Consider the following 16,488-nt stretch of genomic DNA (forward strand, 5'->3'; position numbering starts at 1 on the left):
GTATAGTCCCACCCCTTTCTCCTAAAAAAAAAAAAAAAAAAAACGGAGAACCCAACAAAAAAAAAATCCACACATTTGTGCTTATACTGGGGGGCTAAACTCCCTGTCTGGACTCACGCCATAACTAAATAACAATGGGCCTCATGCAAGAACATGTTCGTATTCTTATCCTAAATTTGTCTTACTTTTGTTTGTATGAAGGGTTCGTACGAACATGTCACATCAGATTCAACAAATTCTTCTATCTTCAGGAAAAGTGTGTAAATGAGCTGCGTAATTTCCACCTGTTCGTATCCAGCTGCTCGTACATGCGAGAGGAGATTAGCATAATTACCACCCCAAAAACACCATATAAGGCTATGTTTCCTACCTCAGATACAAGTGTTCATTCATGAAAAATGACAGCGAAAACTAAAAAAATAAAAACTTAACGAGTCCAGAGATTGAAGTCTGTCTGTCAGAGATCCAGAAAAGAAAATCTGTCATTTTTAGCAGGTCAGCTGTGGGATAAAAAGAGCTGCTAAAAGTATAAACATCTGTGTTAAATCATATTCATTTATTCAGAAGACACAGCGCTGCGCACCGTACACCGTACTGTCACCGTACATGACAGACCCCCCACCCTGCGCGCGCTGTGCGGGCGCAGGGTGGGGGGTCTGTCATGGGGTCTGTCCAGATCTTAGTTAGTGATTTTCCACCATTATTTGCAAAAAAAATTATTTAAAAGTCAGACAAAATGATTTTCTCAAATTTTTTTTCACATTTTGTCTCTCATAGTTGAGGTCTACCTATGATGTCAATTACAGGCCTCTCTCATCTTTTTAAGTGGGAGAACTTGCACAACTGGTGACTGACTAAATACTTATTTTCCCCACTGTATGTTGTATAGCAGCATCCATATTTTACCCAGTTAAATGACCAAATACAGTGCAATAAACCACAGAATAGTGAACTTAACTCATTTATTGTTGAGTATGCATTTTTTACTCCATCAAAAAATGTAAAGAAAATACTTTTTTCATGATTTTTGAGGAGTCAAATGGTGAGGCTCCTCCCTGCGAAGAGGTCTGCTGAAAAGGATGTCAAAATTTCCTCTAGAAAGTCATGGGACAAATTTAAACACTGCTATTGGTTCTCTTAGGATCCCATCTCTCTTTATTTGCACTACATCTTAAAATTGGAGGCACTGTGTATGTGTGGAAGGTACTCAAAAAGTTTGTTGCCAATGGCAACATCGTACCACAGTGGGTTAAAGGGTCTGCAGGATCTGGACCATCTGTGAGGGTAAGAAACACAGCAGGGACATAAAAAAAAACTGCAGGGCTCTTGTCCACAGTCCAGCCACCAGCTGACCTGAAACAGTGAACAAAATAAATAAATAAATAAAATAAAAAATTACAGATGTTAAAATACCCTGTGAACAATAAGAAAAGTTTACCATGTTTATAGTCTGTAAATATACAGTTTAATCTTAAAAACAAACAAAAACAGTTGGAAAATAATAGATTAGTTATTAACTATGATTAGATGTACTGTACGTATATTGAGACTCACATGTTTTGCAAGTTGAAGCTATTGTCAATAATTTTATTAACCCTCAGAAACCTACACTCATTCAAAATGATTTATCAGTTTAATTAGACAAACAGATCTGGTTGTACCAAACTTTTTTCTATTTGATCATTATAAAGTTCAGTGAGCAGCAAATATCTTTTCACCAGACATGTGTCTTAGCTCTGCAGGAAATTCCTTTGACCTCGTGATTTCTTTCTTCTTTTTTTTTTTAGCTCTGATTATTATGATTATATTATAAGTTTGTCTTTTAAAATCATGTTAACCAACTTACCACAGGTGAACTCCAGGTAAACATCTCAGCCGTGATCGCAAAAAAATAGGAGGAACTTAAGCTGAATTAGCTGAGTTTTCTTTCTGTTTTTACATTTAAAAAGCTGGATTTCACTTCGTCATTATAGCAGTGCAGTTTAGAGGTTAGCACTGGTGCCTGGGTTTGATTCTCAGTTTGAACCTGGGGTCTTTCTGTGTGGAGTCTGCATGTTCTCATGTTTGTATGTTTTTTTTTCCCCAGGTACTCCGGTTTCCTCCAGTGTCTAAAAATTATGGACGTTAGGCTGTGATTTATTTTGCAAAGGAATCCTCCAGGTTAAATTAAATTAACAAAGTAATAGAGTAATTGTAGTTAAAGAGTATAGATTAATGAAAAAAGCTAATTTGCATTTGTTACAGGCAGCAATACAAGAACGGTAAAAATGGGAAGCTTTGAAAGTTTTTGAAGTTACTGTAAATAAGTAAAAATCTGAATAAAACATTTCAGACAGATTGTTGCCAAAATAATTTTGTCTTATTGAAAATGTAATTGGAGGGTTTATTCTAGTATGTCTAATAAAATGGATGACTTGAGTTTTTGTCATTTTTAACAAATTTCCTCTTGAGTGGCACGAAGTATGTTTACAAAAGAAAATTCAGACTCAGAATTCTGAGAAAAATAGTCTGACTTTTTTCTCAGAATTGTGAGATTAAAATCAGAATTGTTATTATTTTTTCAGTGGCCGTAATCTTTCATAAATATCTATAGCAGAGATAAAAAATAAAACTTGATGCTCAATGTTTGATTTTATCACAGACTGCTTTTTTGTGTAGAAATATTGTTTTTATTTTTCTATTATTTTGACTTTATTTTTATACAAAATTGTCTTGTAATATTATGACTGTTTTCTCATAATATAATGACTTTATTTTTGTAATAAAAATCTTATGTGGCACTAGTACTCCTGCATAATAATAAACTTTATGCTTTCACTCCTAATTACAGTATTATCTACAGTAAATATGTTTACAGTTGTTTAGACTATAGCATTTGTGATCAGAAACAAAAAAAAAACTCAAAATGTTGCGATAAAGAATTTTTTATGTGTTTTGGAGTGAAATACAGAACTTTATCCAATATTCAGAATTTTTCTACAGAATTCTAAGCTGTTATTTGGATTACTCTGTTTATCAGCTGTTTCCCCACATGTACTACAATGTTTTACTTTTTAACCATACCAAGTCCTTTATTTGACACACCAAATATCTACCTTAAGGCTTTTTCTTTGGTTCTTTGTGAAAAGTTGGCCCATTGTCTTGAGTCCAACGTAGTTTGAAGTCTGATAATCCATCAGATTCCATCTGATTTTGTAGCTAAATGGGAAAAAAAGAATAAGCTTTTATTAAATCTGTGCCTAAACTTTAGAAATCACTTGTCACAAGGTAAAAGTAGATTCAACCAGTTTTGGTCTCAACGTACCTTGTCTAAAATCTGCTGCTGTTTGGCAGGATCATTCAGGTCCGTCTCAGACTGAAGCCTCAGCTTGAATCTCCTCCTCGATGGAATCAGTTTTTCACAGATAAAATCCTGTTTTGTGTTACAGTTGTCATCCCACCACGTTCCTGTGGTCGTGTTGACCGCAGCGCATAAAGTCGGGGTGTTACCCTGGTTCTCAGGCTGGTCTGTGTACCAGTTTCTGAAAGTTGTGAGGCTCTGGTCAGACCAGTTGCTCCAAAGACTTCTGCGAAGACCAATCCAGACATTTCTTGTCAGCATTGGGTAGATTTCATTATTCTCATTTAGGTTCATCACTGTGACTAGATCAGTGTATTTGGACATGCAGTAATTCCTCGCAACATCCCAGGTCATAAAATCTTTCACTAAAATGTAGTTGGAGGGGCCTTGTTCTGGAAGAGAAAGAAGAATGAAATGATTAATTAAGCTGTAGAATCAACAAATAGTTAATCTGATATATTGTCTTTTCTAGTTTTTCATACCTGCCTGTCATTTTTTTATTTTGCCCATTGTTCATTAGTTTGAGGCTTATGTTGTACTCTGTATATCAATAGTTATAACATTTCTTTTGATCCTTTGTTCCATTTCCAACTTTTTTTGTGTGTGGTCAAGAGAACAAAATCACCCTTAATTCCAAAGCTTCAGGAGTGTGGCACTCTACAGTTCTTTTAATTCTGGTGTTGCTACTGCAAAAGTACAGCCATGTAGCAGAAATGGCATGAGAAGAAGTGTAGCACACAGGACGTACATTCTTCATTCAAAAGTTTTTATCATATCTGAGCGTTTTTTGTTGTTTTTTTTAAGTTTGCAATGACGAAACTTCTTGGTTTTTGTTTCGCTGTATGGAGGACTGTAGAAAGAAACTTGTAGATTCTACCCTGCTGATTTTTCTGTTTACAACTTGTGACAAATACAAAAATCAGGATTTGTACAACAGGCCATAACATCACCCTCACCCCAATAACCCACACAACTGGGGCTTGCACCATCACCACCAAGACTTGCCAAGTTATCACTTATAAGCAACTTTGGGCTGAGAAGTTTTGTACATTTGGTTGAAAATATTGATAGTCTTGGTTTGTGTTTTTCTGGGCTTATTTGGAAAATGTAGCTGCCTTCATGGGCACTCCTCATGTCTCTGTCAACTAAATGAACATGTCTACTTTGACAAGTTGCAACATTCGTCAACAACAAGATGGTACAGAGAGATCTCACTTCCTATTTGCCTGTTATCTGCTTGGCCTTCAGAGGAGTCGGACACTTTTTGCTCTTTCTCCCGAACCTGTCCCTCCTATCCTGCTTCACAGCTTTTTAAGCCTTTCTTCTACCTATCATCCGAAAACAAAAGGAATTATGGATTTGATCAACTGGTCTCTGAACGCAATTGACACTATTTTTTCCACATTGAAATTAGAATGTGGGGAACATAGCTGTCCCAGTGGAATGGATGCTGCTGGTTGGGTCACTGGTTCTTGGGGCTGAAACCTGATCTGTTTGGCACCACTTTTCATTGAAGAAGTGGAAGATTTGTACATATTTGGATTTATGATAACTGGATTTCTGCCGATTGGCAGAGGCGGATTTCTGGTTTATCGGAAAACAAAAGCGATCCTGAAAGCAGTCTGGGCCTGTGAGAGGCTGTCAGGAAACATGGACGGAATCTCCCATACTGGCAATGCACAGACTCAGATGTTGGGGGAGATAAGTGGCAAACTGGATGTGATTCTGACGAGAATCGCGGCTCAGCAGATGTAGGATTACACCTGGGTGAAGTTTCATACGGGAAGAGGTGAAGAGGTGATGAAATTAGGAACATTTTGCATTTTTTTCACCATTTCAGAGATGCAGTTAAGACTTTAAAATGGCAAGAAAATCGAGGCTGCTTGTCCCAAAACAATTGTGTTTAATTTTCGGATCCCAGCAGCTGCTGGCCTTGGTTGAACGGCAGTTAACAAAAATTCCCGGGAGGATATGTCAACAAAGACTTGATTCTCCCGCTCCCTCTCCCAATATCATCCATGTGGACCAGTCTGAAGGCCGTGGTGGTGGTGAGGGAGATTTCACCGTCACATGGGAAAATGGTAAAATATTCTTTTTTTGGTAAAAAATTATTTTTTGAGAGGTCTAAAAGATGGTGGGTGGTTCACATCTTTTGTTCACATATTTGCTTGTTTCTCATGCAATATCTGGCAACACCTGACACTGAGAACTTCTTGTTGTTATTTTACTTTTTGAAAATTGCATGTATTGAATCAAAAACCATCGTACCATCAAAGCAGACAAAAGGACGAGCCGTCTCGCAGATTTCATCACGCCAAAAACCAATCCAGTTCATCACCACACAGCTCTGCTTTCCGCCCTCATAGTTGGGCTCACCGGCTTCCCAGTGGAAGAAACCACGTTCACCGTCGTACCGACCACCTCCCATGGTCCACTTCCAGCTCTTTGTGTCATCATAAAGCCCTATCCAAGCATGTTTTCCAGGCTCCTGAGCTGCAAGCAGCAGCAGCCTGATGTTCTCGTCTTGGCTGTCCACAGTAGCCAGATCCGTATACACCTCTCTGCAGAAGTTCTGAGCTTCTGCCCACGTCTTTGAGATGTTCATGTAGTGGTACTCTCTGAACATGTTTGTAGATAGAACATAAAGCCCTAAGAGAAACAAAGTTTTAGTTAATGTGTAATAAAAAATAGAGATCCATTCATACAGGTTTTTTAAGGCCCAGGCTGGTGTTGATTTAAAATGAGCAGTTAGGTTTTCTGTAAAGACCCCCCCCCCCCAAAAAAAATGCATAAATGACTATATCATATTAAAATAATTAATTTATGTTAAATTTAAGATGCACCAGTCTAGCTGTTTCAGTTTATATACATATATCAAGGCTGCCCAAACCTTTTCCCCAAAATAAAAATGCGTCCGAGGATTGCAGCCAAACGCAATAATATAATTCATGAAATACAAGTACGGTCCTTTTATTTTACTGATTATGTCCTGCTGGAGTGTGACATGACTTCTTTGTGTTCAAACTAATATGGTATCAGAATTTTATAATTATACTTCTCATTCAACCACAATTAAATTCACTCTATCTGGGAGGCACAATTTATATGGATAGTATTTATTTTTTTACAATAACAAGCTTAATAAAAGTAATGACTTTCTACTTATTGCCTTTTTTAAAATGTAAGGAGTAGAAAGTACAGATGATTGTGTGAAAATGTAAGAAGTAGAAGTAAAAAGTGGGCTGAAAAGTAATTATTCAAGTAAAGGGCAAATACCCAAAAATTCTACTTAAGTACAGTAACAAAGTATTTGTACTTACTTTACAACTCTGGCTAATACAAGAAAAAAACGTAAATATTGTCAGGCAGATGTATCGATCTCTAATAAAAATAGATTTTTTTTAGGCTGTGATTACATATTTTCATTATTTTACCAACTGAAGGACGTCTTAAACGGATTCATATATGCAAATAAAAAGTGAGATAATTCAGAATTAGATTATTACAACTCATAGAGACTGACCTGAGAAAGTGAGTAGCAACAGCACCGATTTCTCCATTCTGAAAAATTAAAATATTTTCAAGACACTGAATATTCTCTGATCAATGGAAAAAAAAAAGGCAATAAAAAACTGATTATTTTGCAACATCACTATTAAAGTATTTAGACAAAGCATGGTTTGGATTAAATGATGTGTCAAAAGTTATGTCCTGATGCTTCTCAGTAATCCAGGTAGAAAAAAATCAAAAAGAAAAAAATAATTAGGTCCTCTGGATGGATTCTTCTAGAACCCATCCAGAGGACCTACTTATTTTTTCTTTTTGATGTCAAAAGTTATGTTCATATTTTTCAGAGTACTTGGATTTGCAACCAGTTTTCTTAAAATATGATTTCCAGCTTCATAAAAATCAAATATGTAGAAAATTCACAAAGAAAAGATTAATCTCATTAGACCTACCTGGATTTGGGAAAAGTCCAGCTGTTATTTCTTGTGGCTTCCTTGCTTGAGTTTGTGACCGGATCGGACTCATCCTCACTTTTATTGCCTGTCACTGCACTTGCTCTTTATGCAAACTCAAACTCATTTCTTTTCGGCTTTCAAAGAAAATGGGAACATCACACACAAACTGAGCTTGTGTTTGACTTTAACCTTGAATTCTAAGAAATAACCACCGATTTAATTACTATTGAACTGACATGTGGACATCATTTTGGTCTTAGGCTGTGTTAAGACTAGCTCATCATTTTTATCAGACTTAATCTCTTTTTCTCCAGATATTTGTTCACTTTTTAAAATTGGTACATTTATTACTTGTGTTCTTTAGTTCAAACTAAAATTGAAACATTTACTGGTCATTTATAATCCTAAAACATAAAAGGTGGGACCATGGGGGAAAAATTCCTAATGAAGCAAAACCTTATGTCTTATTGTATTTTTGACACCATGAACTCAAGATTTAATTTTATCAGTTATTAGTTTTATTGTCTTTAGCTTCATTTGTTTTCTCGCTATCATTTGTCACAGATCTGTGAAAGGGATCAACAAAAGACTAAACTTTTCTGCACTACTAGAGACTCCAAATACACTACAAAATATATTTAAGGGCAGAGGTGGGTAGTAACTAGTAACAATTACTCAGTTACCATTTACTCGAGTAACTTTTTTTGGGGAAAAATGTACTTTAAGGAGTAGTTTTCCTACACTCTACTTTTTACTTTACTTGAGTAATACAGTATTATTATGAATTATTGCTACTCTTACTTCAGTAAATATTATGAATACTCACTGTAAGTAACGTCACTGAATAAAGAACAAACATGTTTTGAACCTGAAATGCACCAGAGACACCTGCAGTTTATGTTGAAGTCAGACCTCTTGTTAGTACACAAGCTTTGTTGTTCTAATATTTCCTATCTGCTGAGACAGTTGGAGGTCAGTACACGTGAACAGTAGATACAGTGAGTGGAATTACTTTACTCTAGTTTCATTATGAGAAAAATTTGACTTAGAAAAGTGTTTCTTCTGCTGAAGTTTATTTTGTTATGTTATTTGTAATAATTTTCTTTATTTTAGTTTTAGAGCCCATTCTCATGCCCCCCGCGTCAAGATATTGACGCTTGATCAAGCGTCATAATGTTGACGTGTGGGGAGTACCCCGCGCGTCCTTTCTGTACGAGATGGGGCGAAGAGTAGAATTACGTGAAACTAACCATCCTAGACCCTAAATTTAACTTCTACTAGCCTTATAGAGCCTAACCCTGACCACAGATTCTAAAGTTAACTATTACCCTGATCGCTCAGGTTAACCACATCTCTCATGTTAACCACAGACCCTAAAGTTAACCATTAACCCCTAACCTCATGTTAACCACAGACCCTAAAGTTAACCATTAATCCTGATCCCTCATGTTAACCACAGACCCTAAAGTTAACCATTAATCCTGATTCCCCATGTTAACCTCAGACGTTGCGCAAACCCGGAAAAGCCGCGGGCGGCAAGGACGGATGCGCGGGGTAACCCCCGTGCGTCAACATGTAGACGTATATATGTTACCAGTCCGACATGAGAATGTGTTATTTGATCTTATTTGAATAATTTCTTGGACGACTAATTTTTACTTTTACTTGAGTAAATATGTAGTAGTAGAAGTATTAGTGCTACTCTTACTTGAGTACAACTTTTGGGTACTCTACGTATCTTTGCTTGAGGGCTAAAAAAGTGGATTTTGACACGTCTCCTTTAATGACTCTGAAACTTAGATTTCAAATTATCTATTCCCCTTCATGTTACAGTGGGCAATCTTTATTAACACAAGTGTTCACTTCACAGATCTGTTATTTTATTTGTGTGGTTATTTCTATTTTGTTTGTTTTTTTACTGTTGTGTTGTAGTTTGATTTGATTGGGAGTGGATTTTACATAAGCCTGTTTAGGCTTTTACCATTCTCTTGCACGTGAAATATGTCATTTTGAATTGTTGTTGTATTCTTTGTTTTACTTCTTATGTGTTAAATAAATACATCAAACATCTGCTTCCTCTACTGATTTGGTTGCTGTTGTTTTTCTTGGATTTCTATGCTTGGTTGCTAATAGTGGTTTAGGAAATCCCTCAGTAATTATGCAAACTGAACGTTGTCACCTCATTTGCAGTGTGCCCATGAGGTGGGGAAATGAGGCGCGTGACCTTCAGCTCCAGGGTTGTTCAGACTATCATCTAAATAAGCAAAGGAGGATATACAGTTCACAGCCTTTATAAATAATCATTTTATCCATCTGCATATCGTTAATCATTAAATTGTTTCACATTTATGGTCCATTAAATTGGTGTGATTTAAACTGACAAAATTCTGAAGCACAACACTTGACACAACATATTTTACTAAAGTTAAATAACATAACACACACACACACACAAACACACACACATACACACACACACACATACACACACACACACACACACACACACACACACACACACACACATATATATATATATTTTAGATACTGTAGGCATTTTTCAGTTTACCTCGCCAGCCTCACAAAACACTTTTTACAAGCACATTGACTCTGAATTGGTCTTTTTTGTTAGACGTGAGTTGTCCAGTGTAGGGGTTACTTTTATATTACAATTTCCGCCACAAAATAAAGTACCAGAAGCTTTATGTTGAATAAACTTTAAATAACTATTTGTCTTTATCATCTTTACCTGCTGCTTCCTTGCAGGGGGTCACTGATGCCCACGTCCAGTTGTTACAGTGTGTGTGTGTGTGTGGGGGGGGGGGGTGACGATACACTGGACTGGTCACAAGTCCATCGCAGGAACATATACAGCCATTCAAAGTTTACAGAGAGATAATTCAATGGCAATATAGACTTATCAATTAGCCTAACATTTATGTTTTTGGTCCCCTGAGAAAACCCACACATGTATGGTGAGAGCATGAAAACTCTAAAGGTCTCTGGCCGGGATTTGATCCAGCAACCTTTTTGCTGAGAAGCAACAGCTCTACCAACTGTGCCACCATGAAGCACCTCTATTCTAGGCCTTATTTACAATGCTGACTATGGTGCTTTGCCAGTGGGTTCTGACGTTATCAGTCCATTAAATGGACGTTATTAGTGGTTATTAGTAGGGATGTCCCAATCGGGTTTTTCTGACCCCCGAGTCCGAGTCCTTTAATTTGAGTATTGGCCGATACCGAGTCCCAATCCGATACTTCTAAAATACATTTTTAAAACGAAGAAAAGAAAAGAAACAGATCCAGGATGTCCCTTATTTTTTATTTTATTTACCATACTATAACATTTAACAGAGTACTTCTGTGAGGTAGCTTGAACAATCAATAAGAAATAAAATAAATTCTTCACATTGAAGTTTAGTGCAACAGTAAGAAATGTCTAATTTAAAATAAGCCGCTCAACTTAAAAAAGAAACTTAACGTGTCAGTGTTATAAAATAAGGTTTTCTGAACTGCACTCCTTAACTCTCCTCCTGTGGCTTCACAGAAGCAAGTGTATGTTTTTCTTTATGAAAACCAACATCTCTACCTTTTCAGGTTTGAGTCTGTTTCTGTGCTCATCAAGGATATTAGCAACAGCACTGAATAGTCTCTCACTGTCCACAGAGCTGCAAGGAGCACATAGGTACTGGGTTGCAACAGCAGCCATGGAGGGGAACTGATTAGCATGTTCTTTCCAGTACTGAAGTGGGTTGCTTTTCTTAGGGGTGGTTTGCTCTGAGAGGAAGGTCTGTACCTGTAGTTCTGCTGATGTGCTACTCACGGACCGGGCCTGTGACTGCCTCTCTTGTAAGATTTCCTCAARGGTGCTGTCCAGGCTGCTGCATGCTTCACTCCGTGGTGCCTTGCTTACTGGCTCTGCTGCATTCCCTGCTTCCTCTAACACTGCACTGGTGGCTCTTGTTGCCACCCCCTGGATGAGGTGTTCCTTTGCCAGTGTCATGTTGGCTGACTTTGTGAAGAAGTTAAAAATACACAAAAATAACACTTTTAAAATCAACATAGGACGAGAGATGTCACATAGCACAGCTCCTCAGTTAGGCCACTGCCTTGATTAAAGATCTAACTATAGAACCATATGTTAACAAAAAGGGAACTAAAAATAAATAAATTTGCTTAATATTGGCGTTGGTTGGTAATGATTTGACTTTATATAAAATTAATGTACAAAAGGTGCATTTTAATTTWACTGTACTTGCCGATCTTTGTATCTGGGATTTATAAGAGTGGCGATGTAGAAGACTGGCTCAGTTTCAAAATCAGCAAAGCGCTTTTCGACTGCCTCAAGGAGAGTCTTCATGGTCTTGATTCCCTGCTCCTCATCCTCCTCCCGAGACAGAACATGTTTGAGGACTAATGAATGAATGAATGGTTAGTTTCAAACAGTATCAATACAATATAAACAAAAATACAAATGACTTGTTATGGCAGGGATCACATCAGCTGCAGTTGCAGTCTCTCTGCTTGTGAGCAGAGAGACTGCAACTCCCTAGTCAACTGTTCAAAGGGGGCAAGCAAGCTGTCTTCTTCATCAATTTACACTGACTGGCGGTCAGTGTTGCTGGTAAAGTGTGCTCAGCTGCAAAGACACTGAGAGCCCGTTTTTGTTCTAGTAGGCTCTGCAACATGTAGAGACTGCTATTCCATCTCGTCTGAGTATGACAAGAGCAGAAGTGAAGTATTAGCAATCTATGAAATGAAGTGTATGAGAATAAATAAGAGGGGGTGGGATAATGTTACGAGAGGGATCTCACCTGCACGTCTTGTTGTAGGCGCTTCATATCCATTTTCAGGTCCATCTGGATGTCTTCAAGGCGAGAGTAGGCCAGTGGCGTGTGTTTGAAATGGCCTACAATTTTCTTCACATTGGTCAGGCTGTCTGTCACACTGCGCTGGGAAAGCAGGCCCTCATGCACGCAGAGTTGGCAAGAATGTGCGACACAACCTACACTCCTCACTCCCATACTCCCCATGGCTTCATATTTGCAGCGTTGTCACGCAAAATGACGTGGACCCGTTGCTTATCGATTCTCCAGTTGTTTAGCATCTTTTCCATCTCCTGTTGGATGCGCTCTGCTGTGTGAGAGCCGCAAAATTCCTGGGCATGCAGGGTTGCACGACGTAAAATAAAACTAGTCAATCCATTGTGCTGTGAGGCTTAGAGTAGTGACATGGGAGACACAGACGAACTCCAGATGTCTGTGGTAAATGAAACATGGGGCACGTCTGATAACAGTTCAAGTAGTTTGTCGTGAATTTGATTTTGAAGCGCTGGCAGTGCTTTCTCAGTGAAATAGTGGCGAGAGGGCATTTCATACTGGGACTCTAAGTTCTCCATAAGCATAAGGAATCCCGGGACTTCCACAAGAGCAAATGGCTGGTCGCTCATTGCAATCATTTGTGCTTTCTTAGCTGCCTCCTGCCTCCACTTCAAGCTAATGCCGTTCTGTATCTGTTTTACGACAGTCACGGCTTTACGGCAGGCACTGCTGCAAAAATACTGCGCATGTGTTGTTTCGAGACAATTTGAGTCTGTAACACAACATACTAACAGTTATTATTCCCGTTTGTTTTTAGAATAAATATACACATAGACTGGCGACAAGATGGCAGAAGAGAAGTAAGACGTGTTTCGCGTAGGCTCCCGCTCTGACTGGTCTGTTTGTGGTTCTCTACTAAATGTCCTTGCAGATTTGAGCATTTGATCTGTCCGGAATCGACCCCTGAGTGATTCTTGCCTGGAAAAATTGAAGAATGGCGACAAACTTGAGGAAAGGCAAACATTCTGGCTCTGCGGCCGTTAGGCCCGACGCCGCCTCCGAGCAGACTGCAGCTAAAGCCGGATGTTAGGCACCTCTTTCTCCCTTCCGCGGCGAGGTGGACACACTCTCCTTGAAGTCTGACATTCTTGCCGCTATAATAAAAGCGGCTTTGGCTGAAGAGTTTACTTCTATTAAAGGAGAGCTACAAGCGGTGAGAGCGGAAGTGGCTAACGGCACAATGCTACTCCGCGCCGACCTGGACCACCTAAAACAGAGCGTTAAAGAGGTGGAGGACGGCTTGTCAACCTGGTCCGATGAGGTTGTTACTCTACGCACCACCGTGTTGGAGCTGAAAGAAGAAGTTGATAGGCTCAAAAAGAAGTGTGACGATATGGAAGGGCGCATGAGAAGGTGCAACGTGCGGATCATTGGAGTTCCTGAGATGCCAGAATCCAGCTCCACTGTAGCCGTGGCTAAACTGCTAGCAGAGGTTCTACAGTTGGATAAAGTGCCACTGGTTGACCGAGCACATCGCTCTCCAGGTGGGAACAAGTCGGGCGATAAGCCACGGGTTATTGTTGCTAAGCTGCACTATTATCAAGAATGTGTGGAAATATTGCGTCTGGCTTGGAGTCGTGGCCCTCTTCGCTTTAAGGAGGCCCCGATTATTGTCACATCTGACAACACAGCAGCTGTGGCCAGGGCTCGGGCGGCGTTTACGGAGGTGAGGAGGCTTCTTCGCAACCGACGAGATGTTCGCTGCGGCTTGCTTTTTCCTGCACGGCTCCGCATCTCTCATGGGGAGGAAAACAAGGAGTTCCTGGATGCCAATAAAGCAATGGACTACATTAAAAAGAAAATCATCTCAGCGTTGGACAACGAGGACCGGCGTTGACCGCAGGTCCAATTCTCATTGATCCATTATGACTGTCAGGTTGTAATGAACCTTCCAACTTTATGTCCCGCGCTATATCTTGATTTAATTTTAGACTTTATTCCGAGGGACAACATTCCTTTTTTTGTTCTATGTATGAGAGTTTCACAGGGGGTCTGTGCAGATCTTGGTAAGTGATTTATTTATCAGTGCAGCAAGGAGCATAATCAGTAATAATACTTTAAAGAAAGGGAACCCCTTTTGTTTTTATTTTTGTTACTGTTATTTAGTTATGGCGGGAGACCAGGCAGGGAGTTAAGTTCCCCGTATAAGCACAAATGTGTGGATTTGTTGTTTGTTGGGTTCTCCGTGTTTTTTTGGGAGAAAGGGGTGGGACTATACCGGGTTTGTCTGTTTTGAGAATGTCTTTTGTCAGGTTATCTTTTTGTGATGGTTTGTGGATACTGTACTACAGTCCGATTGACCATACATGAGCAGATCTAATACTAATAGGTTCATCAACAGTCACCCAGTTAACTGTGTGAGTTGGAATGTGAAATCCCTCGATCCAATGAAATTTAGGAAAGTTATGACACATTTAAGACAACTTGATGCTAATATCACTTTTTTGCAGGAGACCAGTTTGTGTAAGGCAGACAGTGCAAATCTAAGCAGGTGCTGGTCTGGTCAGGTGTTTCAGTCTAATTTCCAATCTAAATCGAGAGGGGTAGCCATCTTAGTTAGTAAACAGGTGCAATTTACGGCATCCAGTGTTAAAACGGATGCTGCTGGATGTTATGTTAATGTGGTGGGAAAACTATATGTATTTCCAGTCATTTTAGTTTCGGTATATGCCCCAAATTGGGATGACCAAACATTTTAATATGCTTTTTTCAAATTTACCCAATATTTCAACACTTAATCTCATAATCGGGGGAGATGTGAACTGTGTGCTATCATCCCTCGATCGTAGTACAGTGGGGAGGATCTCTGTTTCAAAATCAGCCCAGTCAATTAATTTATTTCTTAACACCTATGGAGTGGTTGACGTGTGGCGTTTTTGAAATCCGACCCTGAGACGGTATTCGTTCTTTTCCCCTGTTCATAAGAGCTATTCACGGATTGACTACTTTCTCCTCGATAAACGGATTTTACCTTTAGTGAGTGAATGTGAATATGGAGCGATAGTCATTTCTGATCATAGTCCGCTCATAATGAAACTGAAAGTTCCTGTTACACAATTGGTCTATTGTCCTTGGCGACTTAATCTGATTTTTTTTATCTGATGAAGACTCAGTTGATATGCTTGCCTCCGAAATTAAATTTTTTATTGATGTTAATCGGATTACTGGGATGCCACTCAGCACTGTTTGGGAGTCATTAAAGGCTTACCTGAGAGGTCAAATAATTTCTTACTGTGCAAATAAAAAGAAGAAAAACATTGAACAGCTAAAATCGCTAACAGATCAGATTTTACAATTAGACAGGGAATGCTGTCGTGCTTTTACACAAGACTCACTTAAGAAACGTATATTAATCCAAACAGAGTTTAACATCATATCTACCCAACAGGCCGAATATTTAATATCCAAATCTAGGTAAGACTACTATGAGCATGGTGAGAGTGCTGGACGCCTTCTTGCACAGCAGCTACAGCAGCGCTCAGCTAAACAGGATATCTCAGCAATAAATGATAAGCATGGTGTAAAATGTTGTGAGAATGCAGGAATTAATCTGTGTTTCAGCAAATTTTACCAATTTCTGTATACCTCCGAAGCCTCACCTAACCCTACTGAATTGGATGATTTTTTTAAAGATATTAAAATCTCTTCACTAATGTAGCAATAACTTGGAGTGAAATGTTAATGCTCCAAATTCTGGCCATCACTTGACTCTGCCCATGTTTACAAGAGAACAGAGACCTATTCATTTACCTCCAAAACCTTTGTTTACTATCTACGACTGGTAAGATAACGACAGGATGCGACAGAGACCTTCTGTTGTTTGAGTACAGTGAGAACTCTTTGATGTACTCAAAATGGCCGCTTATCACAAAAGAACTCAAGGTTTAGCAGACACGAAGTCTGGCAGAATGGGTTCTGCTAGTGAGAAAGCCCTTTTTAAGCCAGACCCCCTGGTGATATATACCACTCAGATCTACATCAAAGACCTTGTTTACATACCACCTCATTTATGGTGTCACAGTGCCCCAAAAGACTGGTTTTATAATTACACCGTGAATGAATGTTTTTCTGTATTTTTGTTTTTCTGATATAAAAAAAAAAAGAATCATTGTATTTTCTACGTGACTCAATCATGTGAACAATGTACTTTAATCACTTTACAAGCAATCTTATTTCTGTGTGTGTTTGTAATCAATTTGAGAAGTGAGGACAAACTGTAAGCAGATAAGTCACGTGATCATTACTAACCAATCATGAGGTCAGAATCAGGAACAATAGTTTTGAGTTCAGCAGCAGCAGTCAGC

The 16,488-nt window shown here is 38.8% G+C and overlaps 1 protein-coding gene across 1 annotated transcript; it reads right to left on the minus strand.

Annotated features, from left to right (window-relative positions):
• Window positions 1–3,568: 3,568 nt before the first annotated feature.
• On the minus strand, window positions 3,569–11,307 carry LOC106535487 (macrophage mannose receptor 1; the record flags this gene model as incomplete). The annotated part of the gene is made up of 3 exons (XM_014032495.1): window positions 10,962–11,307; window positions 5,609–5,989; window positions 3,569–3,732 (listed from the first exon to the last, which is right to left on the minus strand). Coding segments are annotated over exons 1-3 (891 nt in total), but the record flags the coding sequence as incomplete, so codon positions are not given.
• Window positions 11,308–16,488: the final 5,181 nt, after the last annotated feature.

This window comes from Austrofundulus limnaeus, unplaced genomic scaffold (assembly GCF_001266775.1).
Source record: "Austrofundulus limnaeus strain Quisiro unplaced genomic scaffold, Austrofundulus_limnaeus-1.0 Scaffold1469, whole genome shotgun sequence".
NCBI lineage: Eukaryota > Metazoa > Chordata > Actinopteri > Cyprinodontiformes > Rivulidae > Austrofundulus > Austrofundulus limnaeus.